Source organism: Atheta coriaria, unplaced genomic scaffold (assembly GCF_025399875.1).
Source record: "Atheta coriaria isolate IRGN ID8LTWV9N9 unplaced genomic scaffold, Caltech_Dcor_3.1 hic_scaffold_3_pilon, whole genome shotgun sequence".
Taxonomy (NCBI): domain Eukaryota; kingdom Metazoa; phylum Arthropoda; class Insecta; order Coleoptera; family Staphylinidae; genus Dalotia; species Dalotia coriaria.
The window spans coordinates 6,690,888-6,710,493 of record NW_027045445.1 but is presented as its reverse complement, the minus strand read 5'-3'; the positions used below and the strand labels follow the sequence as shown (position 1 = coordinate 6,710,493).

Sequence of the window (19,606 nt, the reverse complement as noted above, 5' to 3'; positions counted from 1 at the left end):
AGTGCGCATGTCTACAAGGTCGCAGGATTCACTGATTCATTCACGGAAAAGTTCGCGTAACTTGGAAACAATTGCCAGGAAGTTATCGAAGTTCACGCTCCTAAATGTCTTCAGCCGGTTCCGCATCCAGGACGGTCCTTGCCCGAAAACCGGCACTAATAGTATTTGATTTAGGTACTTTTTAACGGTTTATTTTTTGGAAATATGTATTTTAATAAATATTTATTTTATTTTCAGATTATACGCTATGGCCTTTTTGGGTAGACACGCATGTTACGCCGCCGTTTCGAAAAGAGTAAGTTTTCAAATAAATTTAATTAATATTTAAGTTAGCGTGGTATTTCATCATCTGATGTGTATATATTGTGCAATTTTGTGTGATTTATGTGTTGCCATAACATTATTTTCTGATAAGTAATTGAAGAGGGGCTGATGAACAGCCGGCGTTTGAAAATCATCAATACTTTCGTTACCCACGCGCAACCTTGAGGAAGGTAATTGAAGGTTAGCGCGTGTACACAGTTTACGCGGAAAGGTAAAGTTCAAGAGGTCATTCATTCATGAAACATTCAGAGGAAATCCCCGGGAAACCGTTATTTGTCATGATATAAATTCCGCAATTACTTACACAAAATAAATAAGTAAATAATAAACTTACATGTAGGAAACGTGACATCTTTTTAACAACTAAACAACACAACAAACAAACAACTATTGTGAACTTATCTTTTTGCAACCATCTGGTTTGAATGTAACCAAGCGCACCCTGGCGGTTAAAATAATTACAAGGGGCAACTATTTTAAATTTCCGGGAAAATCAAATAAAATTTTGTTTTTATGCTTTGTTTTTAATAAAGTTAACTATTATTTTGTAGAAAGGGGCACGTTCTTGATGCACATGGCAGCAAAGTGAAACACTATCCGGACGTCCCCGAAATTTTAAAACAATTAACTGACGACGGTTGTAAAATTGGAATTGCATCCCGTACGAGTGAGATTCGCGGAGCGGAATCCTTACTGCAACTCTACGATTGGAATAAATACATTTCCTACAAGCAGATCTTTCCTGGTTGCAAAGTTACCCATTTTGTCAAGTAAATAATTTACTTTATACATATTTCGCTTTATAAATATTTAAATTTTAGTATAAAAAAGGACTCAGGTATAGACTACAGTGAGATGATTTTCTTCGATGACGAACAACGCAATATCAAAGATATTCAACGAATCGGTGTTACCTCAATCCTAGTCAAATCCGGCGTCTCCAAAACGACCATCGAAGAAGGCCTACGTGAGTTCGCCAATAAATCCTAAGTACCACAGCTTTAAACACACGGCATGTAATGAAATAAAAGGACCAACCACTTATAGTCTCACTTTTTATCATTCACAAAAAAAAAAACACTAATATCTGCATTCACAAAATAACTCTGTACATAATTACAAATACTCCGTTATCCAAAAATACACATCAGACCTTATTACAGCTTGTAATTCAGTTTTCTCTTCTTTCGACCGCTCGTTTTGTTCCGTTTGTTACAAACACAATCAATTAGTAAAAATAGCATATCGCGCGCTTGAACATGTATATCAATTAAGGACTAGTTTACACAAAAGTGAATCATTGATTAAATTAAGCAAAATAGAATAGTTGGGACGTGCACAAAATCACTGGAGTAAACTCAGCACTCGTTGACGTGTTACAAAGCCAGGACGCAAACAAACTTCTGAATGCTAGTCACTTGTTTAAAACAAACAAGCTCAGGTGGCTCATTCAACTCGCTGTGTCCGTTCAAAACCGACAAAAATCTATTGTTTTGAGTACCCTGCTTGTAGTAATACCAACCATGGCGTCCTATACATCGAATTTCTTTTATAAAGTACTGGTAGAGTAAGTGTGTATAGCGGTATCAATTCCTACTTCGTAGCTGCTGCCGTCGCAGAGGACATCACTGTAGCAACGTTAATTCCCTTAGCAAGCATTTGATCTTCAAGTGTTCTGTCTTCTTCTTTATACCTAAACAAACCAACAACAAAATACACACTTCAGGAAAATCAGATTCTAAAGTATACAACGTATATCAATGTTAACATGTAGTTTTAAGTGTTGTGAAGTGAATATTAATAAATATTAATGCAAAAATCAACCTTAATCGTTCTTCTTCAAGTAAAACAATGAGTGAGTCTCTTTTGGCGACAATGTCCAACATTTCCTGTATAATACTGCTCTCAGTCTCAATATCTTTTTCAGATTTTTTAAGCTCTGCAAACAAACATTTAATACAATTATTAACCTTTAGCTATAATCAATTTAATATAAATTACCGTTGCTTAGACGTTCTTTAAGATCATGTTGGAGCCTGGCATGCCTATCTTCAAGTTCCAATTCCTGTGCGCGCACCATCAATTCCCGTTCGTACCTTCTCAATTCCGTAATGTCCTTCATTAAATCAAACCATTCCTTAAGTAGGACAGTCTCATCCTGATTCGCCGATTCGCACTCGCCACGCAACGTTTTCTCAATCGTCACACCTCGCAATTCTAATTCTCGCGTCTTCACATCTGTTTCTTCAAGTTTGCGTTGAATTTCTTGAGCCATTCGGTGTCTACATAGTTAGTTATTATGTATTAGTATAATGACAAGTTGTTAACACATTTAACATTAATTAATAGTGCGTGGTTTAATTGAATTTTGGAGTGATGAGAAGTAAACACTTCGTGAATGTTTAGTACCTTTTTGATTGTGATTGGCGTGCTTTGCGTGCGCTTCTACTGCTATTTCTTCGGCTAGAAATCGAACCTTCTTGTATTCCGGATTGATCCAATGTATCACATGAGCTTCGATCGTTGCGCTTCCATTCACCTTCACCATCTGAACTATCATCTTTTAAAAATAAAACAAAAAGCGAATGAAGTTATTTTTTACTAATGTACAGTTAAAAAGGTGCATACCAATAGATTTGGCTCCGGTGTAATTCAAAGGTAAAGGTGGAATCGGCGGTGGTGAAACATTTCCAGGTGTAAATCGCCGCGTTTCTGTGTAGCTCATTCGACGCACGGGTTCTTCCTTTAAAATCTCCTGTTAAAATATTGCATTATCAATATGTGAACGCTGTAGTAGTTATTTACTAAGAAAAGACAAGTATCAATACGACTCGAAGATTTTCAACGCTTTTAAGAGTTAAATATCTATGTTCATCAACATTTGATACCTCTTATTAATTCTACCAAATCACTCAACATATCATGCATATCGAAGCTACTCAAAACAACAAATATTAGTTCTTCAGCGAAAATTAATACAAAAACAACAACAACGCTAAATAAAATAGGTAAAACTCGTAAATCCTGATGATTCGCAAGCTGTTTAAATCTCATCTACAATGGAATAAAAAACATGCACAAAATATAAAATTTCACAATTAAAAACTCTTACACTATCTTTTTGGTGTAGGTCAATGCATGACTGTAAAATCGAACACGTAGATTAATTAATTAATGTCCTTGTAAACACTGATGAAGAGCAACTCATATGAACTGAGATGAACAATGCGCCACATTGAAATTGAAGTTATATAAAATTGATATACAAATAACACAGTAAAGGACAACAAACCTTCGATTTATCCTTTGTCTTCGGCGAGATCCTTGAGAGAAATCCTTTATTGTTACTATTATTGTGGCTCGATGTAACGTTGAAGTCTTTCTTTTTAGCAAAAAAGTCTGTAAATAATTTAGTGATGCTCTTTCTACGTTCTCTGTCCTTGGATTTCTTTTCTTTCTTTTTGTTCACTTCGACCGAATCAAGCAGTAGGTTCGGATCTGATTTAAAGCATTTTCCTTCCGAGCCTTCACTAGATCTGAGTGAAAGTTTAATTTGGCCCTCTCCAAAAGATTTAGTGCGTTCGCGAGTTGGTTGACTGCTCACTTTTAGGTTTAAATGATCGTCACCGCTCTTAGAACGCCGAAAAGAAGCAATTTTCTTTTTATTCAGAGTGTCGTTCTTGTAGAATAAAGACGTGGGTCGTTCACTATTTACAGCAAGCGGATGAATGTTGCCTTGTAGATGAATATCGTCGTTCTCTTTACCACGCCGCGCTAAACGCATACGAAGTTGCGCTAATTTTTCCTCTGGACTCAATCCTATGTTCAAAACGTAAATAAATTAATAACAACAATGTTTTAGTTTAAAAATAATACACACCTAAGTCTTCATCACTTAATAATCTTGCACGTGCTCGCGCATCTTCTTTCAATTTCTCAACCGTTCGATTTCCTTCATTTTTGGTCCGTGGCGGAGCCTTTGGCGTTACAAAATCACCATCAATTGCCTTTTGAATATCAGGCAAACTAAAAGCTTCCGAATTCGGCAATGACTTTTCCGTCAATTTAAGATTATCACTTCTTCCAGCCACAAATGCAGAAAGTGGGCGGCTATTGTTCGATGAAAGTGGAGTATATTTCGTTCGTGGTGTCACTCTTTCCGAATGAAAATCGGCCAAAGTCTCGGACTTCTGAATCGGAGTTTTATTAATCGTAGAGAGTAAAACATCGGGCGTGGGATGACGCATGTGTGATGCAATATCAGTTGTTGGTGATTTCGTCAACTCATAAGGACGACTAGGTGACAAATTTGGACTGAAATTGCGATTCCTTCTCTTTCTTTCCAACGACTTATTCTCTGCGCGCATTTTGTTCATTACCATTTCTTGCACTAATTTCTTATTCAAATCCCGCTCCATTTCAATTTGTTCCCTGCGGCTGCGAATCGGGCTTGAAATCTCCTTCTCCTCTTGAATCAAGTCAGGTTTTGGTGGACTACCCGACTTACTTTGCCTTCTAGCTTTACGTATATCAATAGAATCTTTGGCATTACCGAAATCGACTTTGGATTGCAACCTTTGGCAGTGTTGAACAAAGTCAATATTATTGCGCATATTCTCTGCCTCAATATGTGCAGCCTTGCGTTGTTCGCTGATCATCTTCATTTCACTCTTAACTTGTGCTAACTTATCTTCTAAGCGTTTCTTATCCAGTGTGTTGTTGTTTTCTGCAAGGACCGGTGCTGGTGGTGCAGGCGGTTGTTCCCTGGGAGCTATCTCCGTCACATTCTTCACTGTGGAATCGCTGCAGGTGTTGTCATCAGTTGTGCTCTTTTCTATAATTATCAGACTATCCTCCTCGTTGTCAAACATGTTTTGTTTCTCTTTCAAAACTTGAAGATCTGTAGGTTTTAAGTCAATAACTTCGCCACCGTAAGAATCCTGATTGCCGTCAGCTATGATGCAATAACCAGTGTTTTAGTCGACTGTCGACAAGGCATCAAAATCTTCATCTAATGTTGCTTTGATCATTGGACTTTTAGCTTCCACAATATTAATAACTGGCGAAAGAGAATCTTCTGCAATATCATCTTCATCGTGGAATTGCACGTAGCCATTATTTTTAGTTGGAGAGACATCTTCATCTTCACTGCTTTCGCTGCCAGTGTCCATAAATTCGATATTGTCAAGGGTTGGACATAAAATGTTACTAATGCACTCAAACTTCTCTTCTTCTGGTTCCTTGCGCACAGCCTTTAAAACATGCAGATTTTCAGCTTCCACAATGGTAGCTTTCTTTGCAAATATAGGTTTATCTTTGGGTTTCTCCTGGTCTTTGACTTCGTAGTCAGATTCGGCAAAATCATCCGATACCATACCATCGTGAGCCCAGTCTGAAAGTTCCGTCTCAGTCAACGCAGCTGTAACCTGATAAACACCCGATTCATGGGAAGGAGTACTCCGCCCACTGATTATCCGCTCGGTGTTCTCTTCCGGTTTAGGTGGTTGATGTGATACCACAATATTCGGTTTAGGTTTGTGCAGAACACTATGAACTTGTGCCAACAAAAGGTCGTCATCCATTTTGGGTAAAGTTTTCGGCTGGTTCAATGCCTTCTTTTCGCTGGATATCGACTTCGGCGGATCGTGAATTGAACTCGGTTGACTCTCAATCTTAGAATACGAAATGTAATTCAGACTATCCATAGGAATATTGTCATTATTATTATCTTTAATATTCGTACTAGACTCAGAGTCGGGATTAATATTAAACGCTTTCACGCTGGGAGACTTTTGAATTTGATTTTCGTCCGAATCCGTGGAACTGGTAGTGTCACTGGTACCTTCACTGGACAATTGCTTTTCTTTTGATTGCTGGCTCCAATCGATTTGAGGCACAATAATTGATGTTTCATGAACAGGGCTTCTCGGACGGCCTTCGGACTCGTTCGGGACAACGGCTACCTCGGGCTGCTCTTCGATTATTTCATCCTTCGTTGTTTTCGTTGTGGGAGTGGTAGTGACGGCTTTCTCAGGTAATTTGAAAATAGGACGTGACATAGCCAATGGGGAAATCGGCGAGGTTCGATGTTCATCTAACTTGTTACAGAATGTTTGCATACTGGCGCTGGGCTCGGCACTTGGCTTCAACAACTTCTGGCAGTCGGAGATGTTCGAATGAAATGATTTGAACTTGGAGTCAAGCGTGGAGGCACTGCCGGATTTCTGTATGGCAGTTGAGGGATTATTCTCACCCAAGAGGTACTTCTTCTTCAGCTCTAGCGATACTTTAGTAGCAATACCCCCCGTGCTTTGTGTGCGATTCAATGCATAGCCCTCCGTCCGAAGCAAAAGAGGTGCGACAGGCTTTCGAATAGGTGTTTGAACAAGAGGAGTAAATTTCAGCTCGATATCCCTGCCCGTTTTAGGAGAAGTTGTACTTGCAGTCTTTACGACGGGTTTTTGAATCTCAGCGCTCTTCACTTGAACCTTCTGTGGTGGCGACAGTTTGCTGCTCCCACGCGTCTTCGCCACAAACATGTCGTTAAAGACAATCGATGGTATTTCGCACGTCGGCGTTGGATCATCTTGAGCAAATTCAGAATCTGTTGAGATTTCCGTTGCAGAGTTTTGTACCTCGCTAGATGACGAGGTTTCATCGTCCGACGCAATCTAAACATAAACAAAACAATTAAAAAATCTTCAAAAAACTCTTTTAAAGAACATCAAATCAACAATAAAAAGACATGCGTTGAGCCGGTTTCAGGAGCTTAATTATTAGATGGGTAGATTTTAATCACACAACACTCACGTCAGCAATGGATAAGACGCTGTTAATTCGCTTTGATTAAGTCAATGCCGCCATTATCACAACAAACCATCAAATTAAATTCGCCACGCAAAATAATTACCTTCGATTACCATTGCTAAGACGTGACTGTTGACACACTGGCAATCGTGGGGAGCTTGTGTTTGTTACTAAATCAATTTCCAATATTTTATGAATGCAGCAAATTGCGCTCGCTATTCATTAGGCGCTTTGTAATTTTTAACATTTAAATTTAGCAAATCAATAACAACGCGATAAATTTTTAAGAAACTTAACAAAACATCACCAAATATTATTACATTACATTAAACATTATTACCACAATTAAAATTCCGATTTTAAAGTCAGCGAATATTTCGAGTCTCGCAAATTAATTGTTTGAGTTATTCAATTATATCAAAATGACTAGAAAATTAGAAAAATATTAATTAGAGTTCACGATTCGTTAATGATTCGGTATTAAAATTATTATTTAGAGATTAAGATTCTTGATGATTATTGTATGCAGCAATCCTTATCCTTTTTATCGTGTTTATCATGCTTATCGTGTTTAGTATCCTTCTTGCGATCCTTGTTGTCTAACGTTGAGCTTTTACTGTGCTCACCGGATTTGTCAGATTCACCTTTTGATTTTGTTCGTGGAGGCAGCACAGGGAAATCAGCAATCTTATGATCTTGTGGAGGATGTTTTCGCATTGCAGGTGGAGAAGCAGTTAAACATTTCTTCCTGGTGGGAACCACAGGAATCTCACAAACTTTCCGTTTGGCAATTGGTGAGTTATCAGCCGAGCGAATCATTAACGCAGGATTTGGTTTAGGTAGAGCTAAACTGCGCTGTTCTTGTTTTTGCTCAAATGATTTCTGCCTTTGAGGTCGTGGAGGTGGTTCAACTTCACTGCCTGAATGTTTTCGAATTCTTCTTGGTACAGGCGGCGAATAGGTAAATATTTTACTGGAGGTTTCTTTCGATTTTTCTACTGGTTCTTCTTTGACAGGTTCATTTGGGGGTTCAATAGGCAACTCCTTTTGTTTTTTGTTGACTTTTGCATAAAGATCGTCCAAATTCGGTGGTTTTTGTTCTGGGACAATTTCGTTTGAAGGTCCTGATGGTGTTATTATTCCCATTAAACGTTTTTCAGGTGATTTTTGTTTACTTCCCAGTTTACTTTGTAAATCACTGATGCGTTGTACTATGTTCTCAAATTCTTTCTTGTTTTCATCTGCTGATTTCAATTCTTTCTCTATTCCCTTTGATAAACTATCAAAACCTTCTAGCATGTCACTTATTTCTGCTTCAACGGAAGCACTACGCTCACGTTTCTTATCTTCATCAATTTTTTCTTGTTCAGGCTCAGAACTAACAATATTAGGCAAATCATTAACCAATTCGTCTTCTTTTGATTTCTCCTTGTTTAAATCGTTCATAACATTTAAAACTAAATTAGCAGAAACCACTGTCCCCTCATCTTCACCAAGCTGATAATAATTAGGATTAATCTTGGTCTGAACCGTACAATTACTCTTATAAAAATTAGCATTAGAACTGGATTCGCCATCAATATCTTTCAATTCCAATTCTTTTGCCTTTTTAAAATTAAAACTTCCACAGGAACTTCTCTTACCAAAAGACCTTCTCGATACTAAAGGTTCTTTTTTAGGTTCTGGACTATCAAAACTTTCAAACTTTCTCAAAACTTTCTTAACATCAACTTTACCCATGGCGTCCAAATCAACAGATTTCCTGTGTTGATTACACAACACATCAGTTTTAGACCTAGTCAAAGCAAAATTCTCTTCCATTACTTGTGGTACCTGTTTACCAGACAAGTGCATCTCGAAATATTTAATATTATCTTTAGGCAACTTACTAATTATAGAATCAGCGCGTTGAGGGGTCTTCAAAACACGTTCTAAATTCTTATACTTCACATCTGTCAATGATCTCGATAATTTGGTACTATGAGTACTGTGATCTAAGTTATTCATCCATTCAAGTAAATCCTCAATTTTCTCATCAGGATTTAACTCTATTGCACTCTCAGAATCGTCTAAACTATTCTCAGTTTCCAATGCTTTGAGAAGATCTTCAATACTACTCGAAACACTTTCTTTATCCAATTCTGGTTCTGATTCCGGTTCAGGTTCTGGTAGAGCAAACTTATTAGGATCAATGGGTTTCATAAGTTCCTCTTCATTTTGAAGTAAATCCTCAATATAATTATCTAGATCATCATCGCTATGTGGATCAAAATTAAACGCAGAATTTTCCTTCTCTTTAGATTCCTTGTTCTCACACGGCGGAGTTTTTTCCTTCTCAATTGGTTTAACAACTTCTTTAGGTGGCAATGGCGGTGCTTCCTCCACTTTAGGTTTAACAACCGTTTTTATTGTTTTAGGTTTAACATCTCCGAAGTACTTCTTCGCACTATCAATGTTAGTCTTAACCGCAACTTTTGGTTTACCCACTTCTTTCGGCAGATGAATCTTACTCGGCGTACGTTTTATAATCAACAACGGTTCGGAGTCATTCGTTTTAAACGCGGGTATGAATTCTTTGCCAAAACTTTTACGATTTTCCGCTTTCGGCGGCAAGGTAAAGTTACGTTTGACTATTGCGCCGACAGTTGCACTCTTACTTATCGTGTTTTTATTATTATTACTATCATTAAACCGTTTTAAACAATGCGTTTCTAAATTTTTGCTTTCCGTCTCAAACTCACGCACGCAATCCTCGAAATCCGATTCCGCGCTATCAAAATCATTCGAATTAAGAGAAACGTCGTCCGACGACTTACTGTTTTTACGAGGTGCAGGTACATCTAAACCGGGGAGTATTTCAACTTTTGGAAGACCAAGATCGGGAAGGGGATCTAAGGGTGCGGGTTGTTCGGGAGTTTCAGTATGAGAATTTGTTGATGTTTTCACCTCAGTGTCCGTCCCAGTATCAGTGTGTACAATGGGTGGTTTCACTTGAACTTCCATTTTTCGCCGCTCACGCGCCTGAATTTCTTCTTCGCCTTCAGTTGCAGTATCGGAATCATCATCTAACATCAAAAAATGGCAAAACTTTCAAGTACAATCTTTGGTTTTATTTTTTTTAAACTTACCTCCGCTACTATTCTCATAGTAGCTCGATCTATCTGAACTGCTGTAACTATCAGAATCTGATTCGTTGCGATGCCTGTGTGAAAATCGCTTCTTGCACAAAGTATTCAACAATTTCAAAGTGCCTTCTTTGGTGGGTGGCTCTTCTAAAGCTTCCTCAAAAGCGTCGTCGTCATCATCATCCGATTCGCTGAAACTCGAATCATCATCATCGCTACTTCCCAACTCTGCTGTCGACGCTCCGAAGTTTCTATCCGTCCATTCGTCCTCATCCATTTGACTGAGCGGCTCCTCATGATCAGAGGATGCTTGACCGGCAGACAAATCAAATTCAATTCTTTCAGGAGTTTGACCTGAAACACCGTCATCTACTTTGACATTAACTATCAAACATATTTAGCAACAAAATTAGTACTATAACGTTTTTACTAACCTCTGTCCAATAAATCAACACCAGCTACACCCGTCAAGAATTTCTTTTCGGGGCTTCTTTCAGTCTGTTTCTGCGACGATTTCCGGACGATCTTCGTTTGTTTAATCTCACCGGGCTGGCCATAGTGTTGCGCACAATAAAACCGATATCCGTATTTGCCATCGCGATCAAACATATAAGAACCCAATCGGAGGGCGGTATGACAATATTGACACCGGAAGCATCCCCGGTGGAAAAATCTACCCTCAGCCGATAAACGTTCCATTAAATACACGCGTTTGTTACAGAAGTGACAAGTTTCAGATTTCCCTTGGTTTGGTAGTACCACCGCCGGTTTTGAAGCCTAAATAAACAATCATTTAATTAAACTTTTAAGCACTAATGGAAGTTTTTGATGGTAACTTACGCTCTTTTGAACGGGTTTGACTTCATCTGTCTTTGGTTTCAGTTTTTCTGTAATCTGCGCGACTTTCTTGCGATTTAAATCTCTTACAGTGCCCTCCTTCAAGCGCTGATCCAATTGTTTAATGTTCTTATCTATCTCGGCATACTTATCGCCGGCGCTATCCTGCCGCTCCAAGTGCTGCTTCTCCATCTTCAATTGCCTCGCTTGAAACTGTTCCTTGCTCCACTTGGGCACTTTTTCTCTATCCTTGTTGACGTTCTTGCCCATCTTATTCTCAATTATCTTCTTTTCAATCTCTTTGATATTCCAATCAGTATTTTCAATCTTCCCGATAGCGCGCAGTAATTCTTTGGGCTTCTTCTCGGTCACAAAGCTGTCGTGGACTTTGTCTTCCATACCCTTGATGCGCGCCTTGAAATCTTCGTCCTTTTCGCCTCGCAGTTGCACTGGCACTCGATTCTCCTAAAACATTTCAATCTCGAGTTGTACTAATCAATAGTGGACAAATGAAAACATTAGTTATTTCAGTTGATTAGTTCAGCACAGAAAAAAATAAACCCAACAAGTTAAACCCGCAGTATTATTGTTAGGCGTATTGTTTACGGTTGACATCTATCACACCACAGCAACCACATCGCTTACTGGTATGTACGTAAACTTTTTCTCCAAATCTTTGACGCGATCCTCAAAGTTGGGCGCTGTTTGGCGATACAAGAAAATCGAATAGTCTTCGAACGGCTCCGAATTCTCGCTTATTGAATTCGCTGCCAACATTTGCATGCTCTTAATGAACTGCTCAGTTTGCATCTTTCGCTGCTGGCGGCGCTTGCTATGACGCTCGTTGCGATTTGAAGCGATTTCTTCCAATCTCTTCATTCGTTCTTCCTTTTGTAATAAAACAACCACCATGAAATGAAACCACATGCAAATGCAACATTCATTCATTGAACACAACAAAGTACAATGTAATAGTGCTCTTCTTTTACGTAGCTTGTATATTTCGATCAAATAAAATTAATGATTATAAATAATGTAAAAATGGTAGATCATATGACTTCGCGTTGATTAATAAGTCCAGCACAAAAAGCGTTATCCCCACGAGGCTTGTCTGGCAAATCACGGTAAAAAGTTCAGAAAAAAACTAAAACCAATGAGAAACGAATGGATTAGGATGAATGTAATAGTGGGGTGTTAAAAGAAATAGAAGAATAAGATACAGAATCAATGTTTACTTGTGTTAAAGAAAAGCGAAAAAATAATATATAGAATAAAGATATATAATAAAATAAAGAGTGTTAATTAATGGTTAGTACAGGAATAAAAAAATGTGTTTGCTACTGATATGTACTAAATTGTTGAAATATCTAAATCGCTTCTTAATTATACCACCCCCTGACGTATTGAGCAAATTTATAGAAAAAAACAACAACGAATAAACTCACCACGCCACCAACAAGCATCTTCTCGGTCTTCTCCACTGCCGACCTCCTTTTTCGTGGTTTCCGGTCATGGTTTGGTGCTGCGTTCGGTGATGTTTCCGGTAGATCAACATGGCGTCTGTGTCTTGTGGCAGGACGATGATGAGAGGTCGGAGTAGGAGCTGACGAGATGGCAGCATACGTTGCAATTGCTGGTTTAATAGCCGGGTGGTTTTTGGTAAATGCAGCATCTTGATGTCGCCTCGATTCGGGTAATTCCTGCACAAAACAAAAAACATCAAAACAATCAGTTAGATCTGCATGAGGAAATTGAAAGTCTAAAATGTTCAATGAAAGAACTGTGACTAAAAATGTAGATAATCAAAATTAGGATGGGCATAAGACATACGCTTTCTCGTTTTTCAACTACAACCGAAACCACTCCTTTTGAATCCCGCTGCCCACTACTCTTTTCGACGCTTTTTTCCGCTGATTCAGTTTGTTGCCATTTCATTTCAAGACTATTATCTTTGATTTCATCGAAGATCTTCGCGAGATTCTTCAATGTTTCAACATCATCAGACTCTTGCAAAATATTCCGCACAACTGTAGGTTTCATCGGCATCGGTTTTGCCGTGTCACGGATGTAATGTCGGTGAGACCGTCCATATTCTGCACGCTTGTCGTTTTGGCGTTTCGGTTCCGGTCAACGCATTATTGAAATTACTCGCGCTAATCCAATTGACGACGCGATCAAAATTGTATTCTAGAGGCGGCGGTGCATCTCTGACTCGATCAGCCTGATTCATTTTCACAGACAAGAATTTATTCATTGATAGAAAAGCATTATGCTTATAAACATTTACGCTTTTGAAAACGTCCAACTGACGGTTGCTAATTAAATTGCTGCGTATTTTTTGTACATAATCGGGTAACATGATATTTAAACGGTTCGGTTTAGAATCGAAGTTAATCGAATGCACGGTCTGACGATCTTTGATGATAATCTTAATGTTTTCCGTAACACACGTCTGTATATTCGCGTTTACTTTAACCGGCGTAAGTTTCGTGTCAGTTTGAACGAATTTGGTCAAACATTCAACAAAACTCACATGCAACGCATCCGTGGATGCATCGCTTTTTGAAACATCAGTATATTTGTGTTCCTTTGATTTATCTCTAGCTTTGTCCATTTTAGCCTGCAGTATTTTGCTATCAGCTAATAATGCCAATTTAGCAGCAGTGCGGTCTGCTTTTTTACATTCAATCGCATCATCTGCCTTTGAGTCAGTAGTTAAAACGTCTTTTACAACCAGCAATTTAGATTTGTTAGGCTCGTCAAGAGCTGACAAACTAATATGATTCGGGATATCAAAAACTTCAACATGATGTGAATTTATTCGGTCCACAAGAGAAAACTTAGATTTTTCGGTATTTTTATGAAAAATCAAGGAGGGTACTGCGGTCGAGGACACCAAACATTTTCGAGTAGTACTTAATGCTCTCTAATGATGAAAAGTATTAGGAGATGACCGTCTATGATTAAAGTTCAACTTACCAGTTTCGGGTGTTTAATATGTGGAATTTCGCCGCGGAAAGTGTCATAAATCTGCGTCAAGTAGGCAACCATCATCCGGAAATCCGGCACGTCCCCGTCTACCATTTCCTCGCCAGTCATAACAGCTGTGATACCCAGCTCCTTCTCAAGCAAATCAAACGCGACCTGATTATTCCCAACTGCGTCTTCAATTGTCACACTGTTATAGTCGAGCAAATCTGGCCGGTAATGACTGATAATCGCGGAGAGGACCCGGCCATCTTTAAATGACGTTGTTATATTAGCAACGTCCAAATCTTCATGCTCCTTTACTTGATCTCGTATCCAACAGAGAAGTGTATCTGGATCTACATGCGAATCTATTGTAAAAGAAGCAAAATTTATAAATTAAAACAAATAAAATAATTTAATCTTTCAGACTAACCTCTTCTGCGTCGTTTATTTGGATTATCTATAACATTGCTCGGCACCGGCGTCCGACTCAGTTCGATAGACTTGACATCGTCGGTGTCAAACAACGACAAAACTTGCTGTGGTAATAATAAATTTCTATTTAAATTAGGATAACGCGTCGAAGGATCCAACGTGTAGCTCTTATAGTCTCGATTTAAGTTCTCCGGCGTTGTTTGCGGAAGTAGTCTGTAAATAGACTCGCGCTCCGCCAAAACTTCCAGCGGCGTTGCCGAGTGCGAGCCATAGCTACGGATCGCCCAGCCGGCGTCCAAGGAAGACAGGAAACCGCGCGCACAGCCCGATCCAGTCGGCCAAAACGGCTGCAACAAATATTTCGAGTTAATTACATGCATTCGAGTAGTAAGTGTACGTTTTCGCACACACCTCCAATAAACTATCACCGACGAGAATCGATAGCAACCTATAACCATGCCGTTCGATAATCCGTGACGCGTTTTCCGCCTGGTACATCGAGGTAAAGTCGAACATGGCCACGTCTGGCTGGCCATAGTGATTGACGGCAAACTCCAGATCCAGCATCATGTAGTTCGTGCTGAATTCGGCCGCCTCACGCGCATAACTCATAAGCGCATTACGATCAACATTTTCGTGCGCAAGCAACCTCGCCGTGTCTTGCAGATCCTGCTTGATCACACCTTTATCAATCAAGCTCTGCTTCTTCGCCGTCATCACAAAATAATGTGTATCGTCCTTGTAGTAAACGATATTCTCTAAATCAATTCCGGTCTCGGCGAACAAATCCTTGAAAAACTTTTGATTAAAAATAAACGCGACGCCGCTGATTTCCTCGACGCGTGCTTCTGCCTCAGTGCGCTTGTTGATAAAGTTTGCAGTGATTGCAATCGCGAGTTTTCCGCGGAACTCTTTGCGTTTAAAGCCTTGTAAAGTGTTACGCTTGCCATCGGCGCCGATCACAACGTCAAACTCGAATTGATTGACGGGGTGTTCAGTTGGTTTGAACTCTGCCTTCCAACCTGTTTCTGTAATAATCAATTAAAAATTAATATAAAAAAATTACAAACATTAAAAGTGCATTACTTTCTTCCGGGTTTGGTTCAATCAATTGCTCGAAACTAACTTCTGTATGAATTTCCACACCAAGAAGTAAAGCAACCTTTAAGAGAATACACTGTAGCTGACGGATGCTGATGTGGTCAATTGCACCGGCACAGAATTTCCCAAAAACTTTTTGCTCCGAGCAGACGCAAATCATCAATGACAAACGGCCACAGGTGAAGTACATTATTCCTTGATATTCTATCACGTTTTTCTACTACAACCTGGTTAAAAATTAAAAACAAAAGAAAAACATTTCAATACAATTTTAATTGAAGCACAATTATTTTGTACTTACAACTTTGGCTCCAAGTAATTGCGCCTCAATGGCGGAACGCAATCCGCAAGGTCCCGCACCTATAATTAACACCCGCGTATTGGGACATAGCTTTCCCTTGCCATAGCATTTATTATTAGCCCTAGCATCAAACTTCTTCCATAACGCTTTGGCACGCCACGAAGTCAAATGCTCCTTCAGTTTAGGGTAGAATAAAGGCAGCGCATTCGGCTTCAGATGCAGCAGCTCACAAATACTTCGATAGGTTCCAAGGATGGTCTTGAGCGTGTTGGCGTTGAGGAAGGACTCAAAAAAGTCGGTCGCCCGTGCGGCGTCCATCGCGCTGACAGGTCGGCCTCTCGGCGGCTCGACAGGCGTCTGCAAGTTATAGCGATTCATTTTGGAACTGCAAAAAAAAAACAACGACAACAATTCAGAAAACGTTATAAAGCGCTTTCACATCCTTTAATGCACACGTTTGCAAGTTGTGTGAAAGTTTTATCATCACATCTTATTTCTATGATTAGCTTGTATTTGATAAACATAAAGAAGAAGTGTATACATTGTCATAAATAAACTGTCTGTGACCACCATCAATGCAGCAGTTTTCGAAACAAAACTCAATTCGGGCTTTTCACCTGTTCGATTGAACACAAATCGTGATCACCGTGATCACGCGACATGCATACGAGACGAAACGTCGGTCAAGGTAATGCGGCCAAGGCGCGCCTGCGGATGAATCGCCAATTGACTGCGCCGCAAACGCCGTAAACCATACCAACAACACCGCTGTGCTGCTGGCAGCGCCTGTTTGCGCAGAAGAAAGGTGGATGTGATATAATTACCGACCAACAAACACACTACATGACTATATACACGCACAACGCCAGTCAAGAGTCAGTCAGTCAGACAGATTCGAGAAAGAGAAATTAATGAAATGAAATGAAACTCAACTTCAACTTCATCCAAACCGACCATGAATTTTGTCAAGCCTCAACTTTCTTTAGCAATATAACTCGAAACGCGCTCTAATCAAACCTAATTATTATTAATATCAAATAATTAGCCAATTAGAAACACTACTGGATATGCTATTAGCATTTGAATAAAAAAAATATCTGCATCTTGTACTAATTATTTCGAAATCAAATTTTTAATGAACGATTTGCATTAAACGCCCATTGTTATTAAGCAATAATTAGTTTAATCGCGCTGGAATTATTTTAATCCTTGCATTTTGTAGATTTTTCGCAATTGATAAAAATCGATGTGGTAAACACATGCAATGCAATCGCAAATTAGAATAAAGAAAAAAAGTGCGCATAAATAGTTCCTCTATGAATGTAAACAATCGTTACGCTCTGATAACACCTGTGCAATTACTGCACAAAGCCAAGAGATTTCAAATCGAATATACGAAATAACCAATCATTTTCAATTTCGATCAGAGCGCAGCAGGTCATCTTTGAAAAGCAATTGTATTATTCGAAGCAATGGCGGTAATAAACCATGAGGTTTGACATTGTAATTTGTGTTCAATGGGGATGACGCTTGTAACTAATTCTACTTCGACTTCGAAACGGTGTCGTACATTCAAAATAACAAGCCTACAAGCGGAGAGCCGTTAGATGATTGTTAAAATCGTAAATTTCAACGTTCACGTACGCGCAATCGTGAATAAAAATTAGGTAAATCTAATTGCGCAAATTGACGGGTTCAAGCAAATCGTAAAGTTTATAGACTATGTGATTTATATTCTCACATAAATTTAATCTCTATTAGCCTTAAGTAGAAAATAAAAAAGACGAAATGTTTGAGATAAATATACACACATATTTGCCATAAACTCAAGGACACGATGATTCAAACCCAATATTTCTATTTGGTCTTATTAGTCAGAGATTAACAAGCAGAAGCTAAAACTTACATGACAAAAAGATAAAAGAATTGGTTCAAGTCCAAGTGAGTCAAAACTCAATCATCTCTAGCTTGACATCACCCGAAAACGCAAAAAATAAAAACCACACACGATAAAATTTAATAGCCGTGTATTAATGTGCACATAAAGTAAGTTATTTATTCTAAAATTTATAAAGCCAAAAACAGATGTAAGAGTAGTTTAACGACATAACCACCTATGTTGCTTTTATTAAGTTTATAAGTCATCACAACACGGTACAGGTGTGTGTATTTCTTGCAATTTAGTAAATATTACCTTCCTTATTTGCAAAATAGTAAAATTAATGATCTGAGGAAAGTTCCTTGCTATATTCAGACGTAGCAAACTATATGAATATTAAGAGTAAATATTAATATAAAGACTCCCTTATAGGCAGTTTTGTGCGCAATGGTAAGATATCATCAACACCTGCCTTCTAGCAATTGACCGAGAAAGAGTTGGTAATTTAAAATTCCCCGTTCACCACTGTGCTGAGTGTAGGTACCAGCAGCTTATATCCTTGCCCGTAAACAAACAGTAACCCAAGCTTTCCCCCACCACTTCCTACGGGTCGGGCGCAGGTATAAGTCACTCTCTCCACTATCTTCCATTCAGTCGCTAGTTCCGTATAGTGGATGTCCAAACCCCCTTCTACTATCACCCTTCAATGTCTCAGGTGTCATAAATCCCTTAATTATATTAGTTTTAAGCCTTTACACTAGCTTCTTTTAATTTTTTTGTTTGTATATTCATATAATGTACACCTGATTGTTGTCCTTTGATACATGACAACATGTAGTGTACAAATGTGTACCTGTACCATATGTAACAATAGGATGGCAGCGCGCAGTCGACGCATGACGCGCTCGTTTGGCGAAATGTCACTACCGGTCAATAACTACGCATGAAACAAATGCTTTATGACTGTAGAAGGCTCGGAGCGTATCATGTTCGATTCTAAATTCGGCACACGATCATCGACGGACGACAGACTTGCCGTTCAGACGACACCAAACAAATTAAAAATATCTATCATCTAATAATAAATAAAATCCCACATCAATATTAAAAAAAAAATCCAGTATGCAATTCACACGCGGTAGAAATGAAACCATTAGAACACTGCACTGTGAGAGAATCAGACGAAAAGAGTAACAGGAATGCCCATTTTTTCTTATGAATTAAAATTTCATCTCTAAGATATCCAATCTAACTATCGTATCTTATAGAGAATTGTCCGTAGATAAAGACTCTGCAATTCGTACCTTTCTATCTCTTTTAGTTTACGAGATATCCACAATTGTAAAAAAATTGTCAAAATTTGAAAAATTTAAATTTTTAGCACTTTTACTCACTTTTTTCGCCCTTTTACCCTAAAATATTTAATTATTTCATATTCTAATCTAATAGAGAAATTTCCAAACTTTCATAATCTGCAATTCGTTGGATTCTAGCGAAATCACAACGATTCTAAAGAAGTTTTAACTTCAAAAAACATTGTTATCAAGTACCTGTGCTTATCTCTAAATTCCGTTAGTCTTTATCTATTTGTAAAAATTAAGCAAATCTTATCCTTTTATGAAATACTTAATGACGTCATACTTATAATACAGGTTATATTGTTAGAAATTGTAAATTACCAAAGTGTAAATATTTATATTCTGCACGTGTTGTTTTCCCAAAAATTGCGCGTCTATATTCCCTGCAATTTTCCACCTCAAACATGTTGCAAAAATGTTAATTAATTAAAGAAGAAACACGGCCACAAGCCCGGTCATCACAAACCAG

General features: G+C 38.5%; 2 protein-coding genes and 1 long non-coding RNA gene across 4 annotated transcripts in view; 1 reads left to right on the top strand and 2 right to left on the bottom strand.

Moving 5' to 3' along the window:
- Positions 1 to 738, bottom strand: part of LOC135789460 (uncharacterized) — a 58,349-nt gene extending 57,611 nt beyond the window's left edge. For both annotated transcript variants that reach the window (XR_010547567.1, XR_010547568.1), the window contains exon 1: positions 659 to 738. This is a non-coding gene — a long non-coding RNA (uncharacterized lncRNA). The remainder of the gene's footprint in view (positions 1 to 658) is intronic.
- On the top strand, positions 12 to 1,370 carry LOC135789457 (magnesium-dependent phosphatase 1-like). Its single transcript, XM_065299299.1, has 4 exons — positions 12 to 174; positions 238 to 295; positions 876 to 1,094; positions 1,146 to 1,370. Exons 1-4 carry the CDS (start codon positions 105 to 107, stop codon positions 1,312 to 1,314), a joined length of 516 nt encoding a protein of 171 aa, XP_065155371.1. The 5' UTR covers positions 12 to 104; the 3' UTR covers positions 1,315 to 1,370.
- LOC135789442 (F-actin-monooxygenase Mical-like) overlaps positions 1,366 to 19,606 on the bottom strand; it is a 29,129-nt gene continuing 10,888 nt past the window's right edge. The window contains 20 exon segments of the mRNA XM_065299274.1: positions 1,366 to 2,017; positions 2,149 to 2,263; positions 2,326 to 2,606; positions 2,734 to 2,884; positions 2,953 to 3,079; positions 3,437 to 3,466; positions 3,617 to 4,143; positions 4,205 to 6,995; positions 10,078 to 10,196; positions 10,260 to 10,640; positions 10,691 to 11,033; positions 11,097 to 11,558; positions 11,739 to 11,981; positions 12,539 to 12,793; positions 14,073 to 14,431; positions 14,497 to 14,845; positions 14,910 to 15,526; positions 15,585 to 15,730; positions 15,732 to 15,826; positions 15,901 to 16,285. Coding sequence (XP_065155346.1) covers positions 1,918 to 2,017; positions 2,149 to 2,263; positions 2,326 to 2,606; positions 2,734 to 2,884; positions 2,953 to 3,079; positions 3,437 to 3,466; positions 3,617 to 4,143; positions 4,205 to 6,995; positions 10,078 to 10,196; positions 10,260 to 10,640; positions 10,691 to 11,033; positions 11,097 to 11,558; positions 11,739 to 11,981; positions 12,539 to 12,793; positions 14,073 to 14,431; positions 14,497 to 14,845; positions 14,910 to 15,526; positions 15,585 to 15,730; positions 15,732 to 15,826; positions 15,901 to 16,278 — 7,869 coding nt within the window. The 5' untranslated portion in view covers positions 16,279 to 16,285 and the 3' untranslated portion in view covers positions 1,366 to 1,917.

Coding starts and splice junctions, on each gene's coding strand:
- LOC135789457 (XM_065299299.1), top strand. CDS start 105: ATGTCTTCAGCCGGTTCCGCATCCAGGACGGTCCTTGCCCGAAAACCG. Junction 296..875: donor ACGCCGCCGTTTCGAAAAGA/GTAAGTTTTCAA, acceptor ATTATTTTGTAG/AAAGGGGCACGTTCTTGATG. Junction 1,095..1,145: donor AAAGTTACCCATTTTGTCAA/GTAAATAATTTA, acceptor TTTAAATTTTAG/TATAAAAAAGGACTCAGGTA.